The sequence below is a fragment of the Callospermophilus lateralis genome, chromosome 3 (genome assembly GCF_048772815.1).
Source record: "Callospermophilus lateralis isolate mCalLat2 chromosome 3, mCalLat2.hap1, whole genome shotgun sequence".
Taxonomy (NCBI): Eukaryota; Metazoa; Chordata; class Mammalia; order Rodentia; family Sciuridae; genus Callospermophilus; species Callospermophilus lateralis.
In genome coordinates, this window is record NC_135307.1 from 155,033,589 (window position 1) to 155,049,978 (window position 16,390).

Sequence of the window (16,390 nt, forward strand, 5' to 3'; positions counted from 1 at the left end):
AAACAAACAGATCTGTTAACCACCTTTAAAAACAATCCTTAACAGCTGTTTACCTAATTTAAATTAAGCCATTTAAATCACGTGAATAAAAAAAAATAATAATTTGGATCCATTTTTCTTTCTTTTTTTTTTTTTTTTTAATTGTACACAACTTTTTATTCCTCTGGCTGTACATAGTGCAGGGTCATTCCAGTAGTGTAATCATACATGTGCAGAGGGTAGTAATGTCTGTCTCATTCTACTGTCCTTCCTATCCCCACAGCCCCACCCCTCCCCTCACTCCCCTCTACACAAAAGTTTCTTCATTCTTCCTTATCCTCCTGCCCCACTATGGATCAGCATCTGCTTATCAGAGAAAAATTCAGCTTTTGGTTTTTTGGGATAAACTTATTTTACTTAGCATGATATTCTTTAGTTTCATCCATTTACCTGCAAAAGCCATAATTTCATTCTTCTTTATGGCTGAGTTATATTCCATTGTGTATATGTGCCACATTTTCTTTATCTATTCATCTGTTGAAAGACATCCAGGTTGATTCCATAGTTTAGTTATTGTGAATTGAGCTGCTATAAACATTGATGTGGTTGCATTACTGTAGTATGCTGATTTTAAGTCCTTTGGGTATAAACTGTAAGAGTGGGATAGCTGGGTCAAATGGTGGTTCCATTCCAAATTTTCTGAGCAATCTCCATACTGCTTTCCAGAGTGGTTGCACCAATTTGCAGTCCCACCATCAATGTATGAGGTTGCCTTTCCCCCCACATCCTCACCAACACTTATTGTTGCTTGTATTCTTGATAATTGCCATCTGATTTGGGCCTACTTTTTCTTCTATTAGGCGTGGGGTCTGTGTTCCAGTGTCTACATCTTTGATCCACTATGAGCTGATTTTTGTGCAGGGTGAGAGATATAGGTTTGATTTCATTTTGCTGCATATGGATTTTCAGTTTTCCCAGCACCGTTTGTTGAAGAGGCCATCTTTTTTTTCAGTGTATGTTTTTGGCACTTTTGTCTAGTATGAGATAACTATTTGTGTGGGTTTGTCTCTGTCTTCTATCTTGTGCCATCGGTCTTCATGCCTATTTTGGTACCAATACCACGATGTTTTTGTTACTATTGCTCTGTAGTATAGTTTAAAATAAAAAAATAAAAGTAAATCCTGAGGAACTGTGACTTTGGAGAATGCCAGAACTCAGGGAAGTCACTAAAATGGGTTTCCTCTTCACTTGTACTTCCTTCCACAGTGGATTGCAGTCACTCTGTATTGTGGTCAAGATGGTCACTGGCATGTCCAGTGAGATGGCTCCCTCAATATGTCTGTGATCTCAGAACAAGAGAGAATTCTTTTCTGTTGACTCTATGCAAAGTCTCCTAGGAATAGTGCACAATGGCCTAGCTTGTTATGAGCCCATTCTTGAGTCAATTATTATGGCCAGAGAGACACAGCAACCCGGGCATATGTTCTATTTAGTGGACTCTTCTCCATAGCCAGGCACTATGTCACAGGAGGCTGAAGCAAGAGGATCACAAGGTTGAGGCCAGCCTGGATGACTTAGTGAGATTCGGTTCCACATGTGAGTTGAGTGTTTTGGACCACACCAAGTGCAGCAATTTTCCTTTAATTTCAATCCTGAATGCAGCTGTTGCCAGGTGCCACATATATCCATTCTGGACTGGTAAAATGAGATTATAGAGAAGGTTAGTCCCTCAGGCTAAAGACCTGCTCCTCGGCAAGTCTCACCAATTCTGCCTGCCATCATATTTGCCTTCAGGACCTGCCTTAGGGCCAGGCTGTGCTGCATCCAGAGGTGCTCAACTGGAGTTGGATCCATTTTTCATGAGCGCTCCTCATATATGAAATATGGACATACGCACACACAGACATACAACACAAAACACAAATGTGCAAACAAACGTGCAACACATAAGATAATAATAAAGGCCTGTAGCTTTACCTAGGTGAAATCTCCATTGCAATGTTTAAAAACTCCACAGTCAAAAAATAAAACTGATCAGAAAAACATTAACCTAGGTTTGTATGAGCTCAAAAAATAAAATAGAAACTTATGATGTGGAAAAATGCAATAATAAAATAGATATTGAAAAAAGCATCCTGGTTAATCACTGTCACAGATGTAAGAATGGCCAAGCTGGAGTTCTGGTTATCAGCTGTTATGGATTTGAGTCAAATCATCTTCTTTTTGATCTGTAGAAATCGTTTTAATTAGTCTTTCTGGAATCCAAATCGGCTGCTGTTCTCCCTGTGGAAACACACAAACAGAGCCCCGACTCCAGATAATCACTGGGTCAGGACCTTTCCATTGTCCTGTTAGAATATCTTTCCAAAGTACTTTAGGCTTATGTACATTTTTTGGATACATATGCCTTTCCGCAGCACTAAGTCCTGATGAATCCAAATTTTAAAAGTTTAGAGTAAAAAGCGTTATTTTAAGTTTATCTTTGGGGGATATATACCCCCTTCCAATTCCCTCTTTTTGCTTTAATAAGTACGTTTTAATAGTTTGATGAGCTCTTTCAACTATGCCTTGTCCCTGTGGATTGTATGGGATTCCTGTTATATGAGTAATACCAAATGATGAGCAAAATTGTTTAAAAGAGGTAGAAGTATAACCAGGACCATTATCGGTTTTTAACTGTTTAGGAACGCCCACAGTGGCAAAATTTTGTAAGCAATGAGCTATAACATCTTCAGTTTTTTCTCCGGCATGAAGGGGCCCATCAAAAATCCGGAAGGGGTATCAACTGTAACATGTAAATATTTTAATTTTCCAAATTCTGGCAAGTGTGTGACGTCCATCTGCCAAATATGATTAGGTATCAGTCCTCTAGGATTGACTCCAAGATTAACTTGTGGTAAAAAGGTCACACAATTTTGACATTGTTTTATTATATGTCTGGCTTGTTCCTTAGTTATTTTAAAACGCTTTTGTAAAGTATTAGCATTAACATGGAATTTTTTATGAAAATTCGTAGCTTTTTCTAGCGTAGAGAAAATATGTATGTCATGTGTAGTTTTATCTGCTAAATCATTGCCCAAACTAAGGGCTCCAGGCAATCCTGTATGTGCCCTAATATGTCCTATAAAGAATGGATCTTTTCTGTCCCAGATTAGACTTTGTATAGTGGAAAACAAAGAGAAAACAGTAGAGGAAGGGGAAATCCTACCAGCATCTTCAAGAGATACTATAGCATTAACTACATACTGACTATCAGAAAATAAATTAAATACAGAATCTTTAAACATCAAAAAGGCTTGTAAAACTGCATTAAGCTCTACCTTTTGAGCTGATTGTTTGGGTACTAAAAATGTAAAAGTTTGATCAGGGGTAACTACTGCTGCTGTACCATTATTTGACCCATCAGTGAATGTATTTGGAGCATTCATGATAAGGGTTTTTCTTGTCATTTTTGGGAAAACTACAGGATGCTTAGACCAAAAAAGACAACAAAGGATTAGATGGTAAGTGATTATCAAATGAAACATTAGATTTACACATGATTATTGCCCAAGTATTTAACTCATTAGCTAACTCATCAATTTGATCCATAGTATATGGAGTAATAATTTTATTGGGAGAAATTCCAAACACTCCCTTCGCTGCTTTTATTCCTTTGAGTATTAATTGTCCTACAGCCTCAGGATACCTAGTAAGAATAGTGTTAGGAGAATAAGATAAATGTATCCACAATAATGGACCTTCTTGCCAAAATACTCCTGCAGGAATATTTTTTGTTGGTAGTACAATAAATAATAAAGGCAAACTTATATCAATTCTATCCAAATGTATATTTTCCATATATGTTTGAATAATTTTCAATGCCTTTCTTGCTTTAGGAGTTAACATGCGAGGTGATTTTGGATCTGATGGACCTTTTAGAATATCAAATAAAGGTCCCAACTCTCCTGTTGGTATGCCTAGATAAGGCCTTATCCAATTTATATCTCCCAATAACTTTTGAAAGTCGTTAAGTGATTTGAGTTGATCTACTCGTATTTGCATTTTTGGTGGACGGACCATGGTTGAGGATAATAGAACTCCTAAATAATTAATTGGAAAATTTAATTGTACTTTATCTATTGCTAACTCTAGATTATAATTTTTTAATAAGTTTGTAAGTGTGGCATAACATTCCAGCAATATGTTTTTATCTTTATGTGCCAATAATACATCATCCATATAGTGAAATATTTGTAGTTCAGGATTTTGATTTCTAAGTGGCTGGATTGCTTTGTTAATATATATTTGACACATAGTTGGACTGTTAGCCATCCCTTGAGGGAGTGCTTTCCATTCATATCTCTGATCAGGACCTTCATGATTTAATGCAGGGATAGTAAATGCAAAACGTGGACTATCCTCGGGATGAATTGGAATTGAAAAAAAACAATCTTTAATATCTATTGCTAAAACATGCCAGGTTTTTGGCAAAGCAGACAATTGAGGAATCCCTGATTGAGCAGGTCCCATAATAACCATCTCATTATTAATGGCTCTTAAATCTTGCAATAATCTCCATTTACCAGATTTCTTTTTGATGACAAAAATGGGAGTATTATGGGGAGATATGGAAGGTTGTATATGTCCTTCCACTAATTGTTGTTTGACCAGATCATGGGCTACTTGTATCTTTTCTTTAGTCAGGGGCCACTGAGGAACCCACACTGGTCTTTCTGATTTCCAAGTAATTTTGATTGTCTCAGTGGCCCTTTCTGAAAATCCAACCCATGTCTGTCTGTTCCTTGATCTATTTGAATTGGTGCTGCTATATCTTGTCCTTGCTTTCCTAATCTTTTTTCTTTCCTAAAACCTTGTCTAGCCCTAGTAGTGGGCGCATTAGGATTGATGTTATTTGTTAACGTCAAACCTAATTGATCTAGGACATCTCGTCCCCATAAATTTATAGGAAGATGATCCAATACATATGGCTGTATAGTTCCTTCACATCCTTCAGGATCCTTCCAATCTAATACCATTGCACTTCTATGGGGATTAGTCGCCACTCCTAGGCCTCGAAGCGTTTGAGTGGCTTGTTGTAATGGCCAATGTTTTGGCCATTCCTGACTAGATATGATGCTAAGGTTAGCACCTGTGTCCAGTAGCCCATTAAAATCGTGTCCTTGAATATTTAGTTTTAGCATTGGGCGAGAATCTAAATTTAAAGACAACATAGCCCAATCTACACCTGTGGAGCCTAATTCCCTGGAACCTCTTTTTACACTATGACTAGGAAATTTATTATGTAGGCTGGGTATTATTAACAACTGTGCTATTCTATCTCCAGGTGAAATTACTGATATACCTCTTGGAGAACTAGCTATAATTTTTATTTCACCTACATAATCGGGATCAATTACCCCAGGACTTATCATAAGTTCTTTTAATGTAGATGAACTACGTCCCAATAATAAGCCTACTGTCCCTTGGGGAAGAGGTCCTTTTATTCCTGTGGGAATGATTTGAACTCCCATCTCTGGAGTTAGTACTGCTCTGGCAGAGGCGCAGATGTCCAACCCTGCGCTCCCTCGGGTTTGTCTGATGAGGGATTTAATGGACAATGTGTCCTGGGCACTACCCTGATGGTGTTGCTGGGTTCCTCCACTGCCCCGTATATTTGTGGTTGTGGGCCCCAGAGCATTGGGCCCCCTTGTCCGTTTTTTGGCAATGGAGCCTGATGACTTTCTCCACGATATCGTGGGTAAATACCTGGTCCCTGTCCGTTTTTTGATAAGGGAGTACCCTCTACGGTGGTTTGAGAACGGCATTCATTAGCCCAATGTCTCCCTCTACGGCATCGTGGGCAAATACCCGGTATTCTATTTCTTTGATACCTAGTTTTGTTAAACCCTCCTCCTATGGGGCAACTCCTTTTAAAATGTCCTGTTTGTTCACAATTATAGCATATTTTTGGCCTGGCATCTAAAGCCTGTTGTACTGCAGCTGCCAAGACTTGCCCTTGTTCATTAATATCTCTACATAATTTAATATATGTGTTTAAATCTTCATGTCTCCATGGTCTAATAACCTCTCTGCAGCAACGATTTGCTTGGTCATAAGCCAGTTGTTTTATTAATGGCATTGCTTGTTCCGTATCCCCCAAAATTTTGGCAGCCGTTTGAATTAGCCTATCTACAAAGTCAGCGTAAGGTTCATTAGCTCTCTGTATTACCTTAGATAGCTGACCTTGTAAATCTCCATGTCCTTGTAAAGTCTTCCATGCCCTAACTGCGTCTGCAGCAATTTGTGCGTATATAGCAGGATCATATTCAATTTGTTGCCGCTGACCCTCATAAGGTCCTTTCCCTAGCAACATTTCTAGATTTCTTTGAGGGTAACCGGCTGCTGCATTTCGCCTAGCTGTCTCTGCACAAAATTCCTCATTGGCAACCTTCCATAACAAATATTGTCCTCCATTTAGCACAGATTTACACATGCTAGCCCAATCTGCTGGCGTTATGTCCAAGTTAGTAATGGACTCGACCATGCTTACCGTTAAGGGAGCTTGGGGACCATAGGTTGTTACAGCCTCCTATAACTGCTTCACTGTTTTAAAATCTAAAGCACGGTGAATTTGCTGTCCTCCTACCTGTTCAAGTACAGGGCATGCTAATCTTTGAGGTCCTGTCTCAGGATCCCATTTATCAACTACGGGGTTTGAGGGCCACTCAGCTGTCTCTATCGGTGGGGCTGTTGGTTGAATTACGCCCTCTTGTGATAAAACGGAGTTAATAACAGCCTCCTGTTGTGGCCTTTTTCCTAACAACCCCTTTTCCTTTAAATTTTCTTCCTCTGTCTGACTAGCTCAAGAGACCTTCTCTTTTGCTTGATCTAAAATGTCTTTCTCCATGTTCTGAACCTCTAACAATTTACTTAACATCTTTTCGGTTTGTTTTAATCTACTATAAAGATAACGCAACCCAATAAGATAACACAAAACAAAACCGAAACTGAATGAAACAAAAACGGAATAAAAAATTGTTGTATCAATTTTCTCTTCCTCAGGGCCGACAAACTTCAAACCTTTAGTCAACCATTTTTTCCAGTTTGCCTGAGAAATTTCTAGGGATAGGCAGCTTGAAAGAAAAACAAAATAAATCAAAAGAAGAACACATTGTTTTTTGAAATGGTCACCCATTCTCTCGCCTTCCCTCAGGGGCGAGCAATTTCACTTACCCCCAAGCTTCAGGCGTTCCGAGCCACCAGCCCTAACTTCCTTAATAAGGTGCCTGTAGCACAAGAATTAAAACTAAGAATCAACAAATGGAATGGATTTAAACTAAAAAGTTTTTTCTCAGCAAAAGAAATAATATATGAGGTGAATAGAGAGCATACATCCTGGGAACAAATTTTTACCCCTCACACATTAGATAGAGCTCTAATCTGTAGGGTATATAAAGAGCTCAACAAGATAAGCACCCAAAAAACAAATAATCCAATAAATAAATGGACCAAAGACCTGAACAGACCCTTAAGAGGATATACAGTCAATCAACAAATATTCAAAAAAATGCTCATTATCTCTAGCAATCAGAGAAATGCAAATTAAAACTACTCTAAGATACCACCTCACTCCAGTAAGAGTGGCAGCCATTATGAAGACAAAAAACAAGTGCTGGCGAGGATGTGGGGAAAAACGCACACTCATACATTGCTGGTGGGACTGCAAATTGGTGCAGCCAATTTGGAAAGCAGTATGGAGATTCCTTGGAAAACTGGGAATAGAACCACCATTTGACCCAGCTATTCCTCTTCTCGGACTATACCCAAAGGACCTACTTTGTTGAAATTTTTATTATTTGATAGGAGAGTGTTCTACAATGCTAGAACCCTTCATAGAGATAGTATCACACAATGGGGTCGTTCTCTGTGAAAATGTATCTTTTAGCCAGATGAGCTTTTTAAAATAGCCTTCCAGACAAACATTTGGCTAACAGGTATATGAAAAAAATATTTACCATGACTAACTTTCAGGGAAATGCAATTTAAAAACACTGTTAGAAATGAGATGGGCATTATTACCCCTATGTATGGGTATAATTGCACAAATGGTGTGACTCTATATCATGTACAACCAGAGAAATGAAAAGTTGTACTCCATTTATGTAAAAAAATGAAATTAATTTTTTTAAAAAAAACACTTTTAGGGGGCTGGGGTTGTAAAAAAACACTTTTAGGGGGCTGGGGTTGTGGCTTAGTGGTAGAGCGCTCGCCTAGCAAGTGCGAGGCCCTGGGTTCGATTCTCAGCACCACATAAAAATAAATAAATAAAGATATTGTGTCCGACCACAACTAAAAAATAAATATTTAAAAAAAAAAAAACACTGGTAGAATGGCTATTGTCAAAAAAGACAAACAAGCTATTGGTGAGGATGTGGAAGAAAGGGAACTTTTGTACACTGTTAGTGGGAATGACCATAGCCGTTATGGAAAATAGTAGTGAAGTTCCTCAACTACTTAAATATAGAACTATGATCTAGAAATTCTACTTCTGAGCATATATCCAAAGGAAATGAAACTAGTATTTCAAAGGGATATCTGCATTCTCATGTTCATTGCAGCATTATTCACAAATGGCCAAATTATGCACACGACTTAAGTGTGTATCATTGGATGAATGGGTGAAGTGTGTGTGTGTGTGTGTGTGTGTGTGTGTGTGTGTGTGTGTATTTCAGCACATTTACACAGTCTGAATCAGAATTATTATAAATATATATATATATATATATATATATATATATATGCTATTCAGCATTTAAAAAGAAGGAAATCTTGTCATTTTCAACAACATGGAGGAATTTGGAAGCCACTCTGCTAAGTAAGCTAGTCACAGAAAGACAAACATTATACTGCATAATCTCAACTTACATCTGAAATGTAAAAAAGTAAAATTCACAGAGCAAAGGATACAATGGTGGTTGTCAGGTTCTGAGGAATGTCATGGGAAGTGTGTTGATAGTTAAAGGGTGTAAAGTTTTAGTTATGCAGAATGAATAAGTTCTTGAGGCCTAATAGGCAGCATGGTGTCTATATTGTAATGTTAACAATATATTGTTAATGATACTATATTGTAAACTTTAAATTTGCTAAGAGAGTTGATCTTAAATATTCTCACCACAAAAAAAAGTACAGCTATATGAGGTGGTGAATATATTAATTAGCTTGATTATGGTCATTGTTTTACAATTTTATACGTGTATCAAAACATGTTGTACACCTTAAATATATACAATTATTATCTTTCAAAGCTGGAGAAAAAGAATCAACAAAGAATAAATAACTAGCCTTCAAAAATGTTTTTAAAAAACAAAATGAGAATGCAAATGAGTAGTTTTATGTAAAGAAACAGCAACTCTGAATTACTTTGTCATTTAAACTCAAGGTTTAATATCGTAGGCGATCTGGTGAAAGGTATTTGGATGGAGTGTACCTTCTCAGTGAAAATTTTCAGTTTACACAAGTTAATTATAAGTGTGAAATACCTTTGCTGTAGAGATCTGCCCAAAGAGGCAGTAGGAGAGAGAGAGAGAGAGACAGAAATGCACACACAGGTCATCAAAAGCTGTGTAGAAGTTTGTGCACAGCAACGTTGTTTGTAACAGCCAAAAAGCTAAAGCCAATCCAAATGTTCATCAACAATAGAACAAATAAATTACAGTGTGTGAGTAACATGGAATATTATATATACAATAATGCCACAACAAGGGTCAGTTGCATAGCATAATACTGGGGAAAAGAAGTCAGACACAGAAATTTTATTATTATAAAGTTCAAAAAGTAGACGAAACTAATCTGTGATGTTATGGAGAATAGGAGTTACTTTGGAAAGGGAATGGAGGTGGGGCACAGAGAGGACTTCTGTGGGCTACTGATAATGTTCTTTCTATATTGTCTCCCCACTTCCAAGGCTGTGACTCCTGACATCATTCCCCTGCCCCCTTGCACACTCTCAGAGTTAGCTTTCATTTAGTTCTTCTGAACAGAAAAAGGTTCCCATATTGGCTTTCAGACTTTTCTTCTAAACTCAAAATAAGCCTTTCAGAATATCTTCAGAACACTAAACCCCAAGATGCTTGGAGGGGCAGTGGAGAGAAAGGGACAGGTTTATGGTCAGATAATTCTGTGGAATATACATCCTTACTTGAAAATCAGTGATAAAGGCTCTTGTTTAACTGTATGTAGCCAAATATTTCTTCATGTTCTTTTTCCTTGAAGTCTTTGATTTTTCCTGTTTAAATTTCGTGTACCCCTGCTGGAGCACACTTTGAGGATCACTGCCTCTGACCCTTTCACCATCTGTCTCATGTACACTTGCCTCTGGATGCTACATGGATGTATCAAATTCATTCCCCCAACCACAGCCCAACTTACTTTAGAACCTCTTCTTTCTCCTACCTGCTGCCTATAAGTGTCACCACAGTACCTTGTCATTTTAACCCTGAGCGCAGAAGTGACTTGTATTACATGCTTCCTTCAGGCTCCATATGAAATAAGGTCTCAAGCCATAGGGAGCAGTCTTCACCTCTCTTTGCACCCACTCTGCTGCTTCCCTCACTGCTGACCTTTTTCACCAGGTTGACTGCACTGGTTTCAGATCTCTAATTCAGGTTCCACTCTTGCTCCTAAAGTCATACTTTACATCCTTGAGCACACTGAGCTTCTGGAACAGAAGCATGTTTTCCCTTCCTCTCACTGCCAGAATTAGAACTGGTTGTCTTTTCTCCACTTGCTGTAGTAAAAGCTTATATTCTGAAGCAGGGGGCACTGTGAATGGAACCCTTTATTCTTGGCTAATGACAGCTGCTTGTTAGTGTTGATTGAATTGAAATCTAGTGAAATGCCTTCTTCAATATATACGTTCCCCCAATAGTAGACAAATAAGTATCTAGTGCCTTTCTAGATATAGTGTTTTAGTAGTTCACTATGTTATTTTACAAAATAGTTCCTGGAGAACAATAAGAATTTTGGTAGGTAGTATCCTTCCTTTCTTCTCTTAGTTACCTCCAAACTAACTTCCTTAAGAGTTTTCCTTAATTGTTCATCACAGAAAAAAATAACATTAAATTGATTTTGTTTACTCTGTTTTGTTATGAACACTAACTCTAAAATAGTATAAAATAATAGTGATTAGTTTTCCTAATTCTGAATGAATCTACAGACCAGTTTTCACAATACTTACATCCAAGTATGGTCATATTTTTTGTTCCTTGGAAATTTGCTTTTGCACTTAGGCAAATCTCTCTTGCTTAAAAATTCACCAGGAAAATAACCAGGCATAATATGATATTATGTAGTCAAGATAAAATAGTTATTAAGATTAAGGTTCCCTCACAAAATTATGGAGAAGTAAAAGTAAAACATATTATTGCCTCTCCAAAGTTTCTAACTTTCAGAAAGAAACCCATGTGTGTCATTCCTTGTGTGCAGGCACCTCGTGCAGAAGCTCTCACCATCCTGGGTTCCCTGGTGTGCTTTCCAAATACCTACCAGGAGATCCCTTTACTACGGTCAGTGCCGGAAGTGAATGAGGTCATTACAGGAACTGAAGATGTCAAGGTATGCGGAGTCTTTGATTTAACCTCAAGTTTAGCATATTGTAGTTTAGCTATATGATTATATCTTCTGTTCTTATATACTATCTACTTATTCCTGAAATTTTATTGAATCTTTTAAATGCTTCAGTAATTATTTTCAGAAGTCTGTTTTAGGAGCTATAAAAGTATCACATTCAGAGCATATTGCCATTAGACCTAATAGTTTATATTCCTTGGGTATTTTTTTATTAGATCTGTTTATTGTGCCTAGAGATCATAATTATGTAATGAATCATCCTTTGTAGTAATTTTATTAGATTAGTTATGCTGCATTAGTATATCAAATGAATTTTTATAAAGAATAATTGAAATAAGCTATATACTCAATCCCATTGTTGACCTGATTAAATACTACTAATAATTTGAAATTTCAGATCATTTCTTAGAGAATAAAAGTAAGCATTTATTCTCTCCTCAACTAGCTTTTGAGGCAAAAAGTAAAAAAAAAAAAGAAAAAGAAAAATCCCCTGCATTAATCAATCAATCTATAATACATAATTACAATATATAATTCAATATACAGTGTGTAATCCAATTAAAGTAAAAGAAAATGGAGATTTTCCTATCTGGAGGTCTCATTGCTTTGTGAGGCTTTCATTGGATATCTAGAAACATTCCCTGAAAAGACAAGCCCAATATTCCTCCCTCCCCAGGCTCTCCTGAAGGAAAAGTTTCCTCAGCTCCCTGGTCCTTCAGTAGCTCCTGGTTGCCTGGAAATGATCAGAACATGTGGGAAACCAACCATGACACAAAGTTTTTATTTTACTTAATTTTGTGTTTTTAGCATTACCTCATAAATATTTTACTGAAGAATGCCACAGAAGAACCAAATGAATGTGCAAGGTAAATGTTGAACAAGAGGTAAACTATTTTAGAATTTTAAGATACACTTTTATGTGTAAACAGTTAAGGTTAAAAAAACACGTTCTCTCACATTTGTTTTACACTCATTAAAGTGCAGTAAGAATCATGTCAGGAAAATTTTTGCTTGATTATTTAAAAAGTTGTCATTACTAAGTGAAAATAGTAAGGTATACACTCTCTTGTCTAAGAAAAAGTACGATTACAAATATATATATGTTTTCCATAGAAGGAAAATGGAAGGATAAACAGTTTATTCAAATGATGTATGTACAGGGTAGTGATTTTTCAACTGCTGCTGATTGTGTGCCCCAAAAGACATTTGGCAGTTCTGGAAACATTTGGTTGCGTCTGCCAGGCATCTGAAGCTGCTAACAGTTTGTGACTATCTAGATGCTTCTATATCTATATCTGAATTCTATACATTTTAATATGTAATATTTTTTATTTGAGCTTTTTTTCTATTTTCCATTATAATTTCTTTATTGATTCATAAGTTTTTAGATGTATTTTTCTTAATTCCCAAGCATATAGTTATTTCTGTTTATCTTTTTACTACTGATGTCTTTTGCATTTGGGATCAAAAATCTCTTTGTCTTTAAAATTGCTGAAACTTGTTCTGTGACCCACTATATAATCAGTTTTTTCATATGTTTTATATATTGTTGAAAAGAATGTATACATTGTTCTCTGATTGTTGAACATAGTGTTCTAGGTGGGTCCATTATATTAATTATTTTAAAACAAGCGCTTCATATATTCTGTATCCTTTCTGAGTTTTTTCATCAACTTGATTATTTACTGAAAGAAATACGTTAAATTTTTCTATTATGATCACATTTGTTTGTTTTTCCTTGTATTTCTGTCACATTTGCTTTATGTATTTTGAGTTTGTTATTAATTGCATACAAGTTTATAGTTTCCCTTTTCCTATAGTGAATCAAATCTCATACTTATATAGAAATCCTATTTATTTCTAAGGATGATTTTTTTTATATTAAAGACTACTTTATCTGATATTTACAACTATTTTATACTTTCTATTCTTTTAAATTTTTCTGTCTGAATTTTTCTCTTTCAGATACCTTTGTTCAAACTATATATATCTGTATCTTATAAATTTACCTGTCTGATCTTTTATCTTTTAACTGAAACTTTGGTTTGTTTTTATTCTTCATAATTACTGATTGTTGGATGTATTGTCATCTTATTTAATACTTTGTTTTAGTTGAGCTTTCTCAATATTTCTTTCATTTCCTCTTTCTTGCTGTCATTTCCTGCCTCCTGTTTTTTTTTCTTGATTTTTTTCTCACAATCTACTTAGTATCTCTATCTTAAAGAAACCATAAACACTTTTTTTTAGTTATTTTAGAGATTATCATATAAGTTTCAAGGATACGTACCAGTTCTGAAGTTAGTTTCCCTTTACTCTCTTCCTGTACAATACCTGCTCCTTAGAACTTAATTTCCTGATTTAGCCCCTACCTCATTGCCACTGCTCCTTTCCTATCTCCTGTGTTGACCTCTCCTTCTCTACCTAATCTCTGAATATTAGAGTGAATCAGTGTTTAGGACTGGGCCTGTTTTTTCTCCATGACTTCCTGGGTGCTAATGAGTCTTTGTATACTATTCTAACCAACCTTCAAATGCCATCTACTTGCTGACGATCCTAATTTATTTACCTGGATCTTTAGTAAACCCCTTATATACTTAGGCTTACATATTAAACTGCTTACTTGACATCTCAATTTGGATGTTTTAACATATCCAAACTTAATGCAACCATAACAATCCTTTAGTCTGCCTTCGGAAACCTCTGCCTCCCCTACAAGCGTGACTGCCCCTTAGATATCATTTCAATAAATGGCACCACCATCTACCCAGTTTTTAAACCCAGAAATTTGTAAGAAATATTTATTTTTAATATTTATTTATATAATTTTTTTATATAAATGAATAAATATTTATTTAAATAAATATTTATTCATTTTTCCCACACCTACCATATTTATACCATCAACAAGTCTTGGCAATTCCTTTTTCTCCCCTTTTTTCTTTAGCATAGAAAATCAAATTTCTGTAGAGTTAAAAAATAGACCAAAAAACAAATGCTGAATTTTTACTGTGATATAAGAAGGCTGATTCATAGTGGGAGAGGGAGAGGGAGCATGGGAGGAATAGACGAACTCTAGATAGGGCAGAGGGGTTGGAGGAGAAGGGAAGGGGCATGAGGTTAGAAATGATGGTGGAATGTTATGGTCATTATTATCCAAAGTACATGTATGAAGACATGAATTGGTGTAAATATGCTTTGTATACAACCAGAGATATGAAAAATTGTGCTTTATATGTGTAATAAGAATTGTAATGCATTCTGCTGTTATATATAAATAAAAAAATAAATAAATAATTGAGAAACACCCCCCCCCCAATAAATAGAATCAAAATGTGTATGGTATGATCCTGTTTTCCTGGCAGAATACCTTATTCTAGCACAGTGTTTTAAAAAAAAAAAGTAAAATTAATTTTGAATGTTGCATTAAAATATACTTTAAAGTAAAATACAGGGTTTTTCTTATGTAAGTAGTAGGCATTGTACATATTATTATAAGGAAGACAATTGTAAACTCAGTTTTCAATAATTTACTAAGATTTGTGTTTTTTACTTTTCCTCCAAACTTTATCAAAATAATAAAATGTAATAATGTAATAAATTAGTTTTAATAAAAATAAGTGATACATGAGCTGTGACAATTAACAGAAACATGCCACTCACTTCATAAAATATTTAAATACTAATCATTATCAATGTTTCTATTTTTCCTGAAAATTGATCTCTTTGAAGTTCCCTATCTACTCTCTCAAGATGTTCTGTTAATGTATTTTTTGATTTTTGCTGCCTTGAATAAACAGATTTAAAATATTTCTCTTTTGAAAATATTAAGGAAATATATCATTTCATAAGCATTTTTCTTCTTTTCCTTCTTTTTTAAAAAGATGCATCGCCATTTGCTCACTTGGGGTCTGGATCTGTGAAGAGCTTGCACAGTGTACCAGCCATCCTCAGGTGAAAGAAGCCATCAATGTGATAGGTGTAACTTTGAAGGTATTACCAATTCTTGGTATTTATTTCACATTAAACTATCTCCTAAGTATTTTTTATTTTAGTTTAAATAGAAATTGTTTGTTGCTTCGTATGTTACAAAAAGGAGGTGATTCAGAATTCCCTTTTTTGAGAGTCCTGTCAGTATGCTTTGAAGTTACCAATGGCTGCTTACCCCATTGGCAGCTACCATCAGTCCACTGATAGTCTGTTCTGATAGCCTTGTGGCCAGATGAGGTTCATCTCGTGCTGGGCAGGTCCTAGGACAAGGAGGACAGCTGTTGTCTGTTGATGAGGGTGACAAGAAAGTGAGATTTCATGTCCCACACTCTTCAACATGACTGAGAAAGACCCCCACAGCTTCCAGTTTAGAGCACTGAGCATCATTGTGCTGAACTTTCAGTATTTATAGGACATCTTTCTTTGCTTTGTTAATGAGAAGAGTTATCATTTATTGGGCCCTCAAACAAGGTCAGAATAATGATAAACTTTCTAAATGCTTTTATGAGTATTTATGATAGCTCTTTAAGGTAGCTGTTATACTCACCATTTTATACCAGAGAACATCAAGACCCAGAGAAATTAGGTTTTAAGTCTAAGGTTATTCAGGTAAAAGTGATGGAATCAGCATTGAAAGTAGATCTGTGTGATATTAAAGACATAACTGAACTTTTAATTATGCTGGTAGGTTGCTTCCTAAACGAGAGCTTCAATCCTGTGCTATCATGGTTCTTACTTAAAAATGTTGGTAAGGTTACCATTGCCATAATTATATTTTCAGAACCAGTGAGCACCTTGTCCTGCCAGACACTGT

General features: G+C 35.9%; 1 protein-coding gene and 1 non-coding gene across 5 annotated transcripts in view; both read left to right on the forward strand.

Moving 5' to 3' along the window:
• Positions 1-16,390, forward strand: part of Ralgapa2 (Ral GTPase activating protein catalytic subunit alpha 2) — a 325,597-nt gene that overhangs the window by 175,352 nt on the left and 133,855 nt on the right. For all 4 annotated transcript variants that reach the window (XM_076851458.2, XM_076851460.2, XM_076851457.2 and 1 more), the window contains 3 exons: positions 11,446-11,574; positions 12,397-12,455; positions 15,471-15,579. In XM_076851458.2, the coding sequence (XP_076707573.2) occupies positions 11,446-11,574; positions 12,397-12,455; positions 15,471-15,579 (297 nt within the window). The remainder of the gene's footprint in view (positions 1-11,445; positions 11,575-12,396; positions 12,456-15,470; positions 15,580-16,390) is intronic.
• Positions 8,201-8,273, forward strand: Trnaa-agc (transfer RNA alanine (anticodon AGC)). The gene has a single exon. It is a non-coding gene; the product is annotated as a tRNA-Ala (tRNA).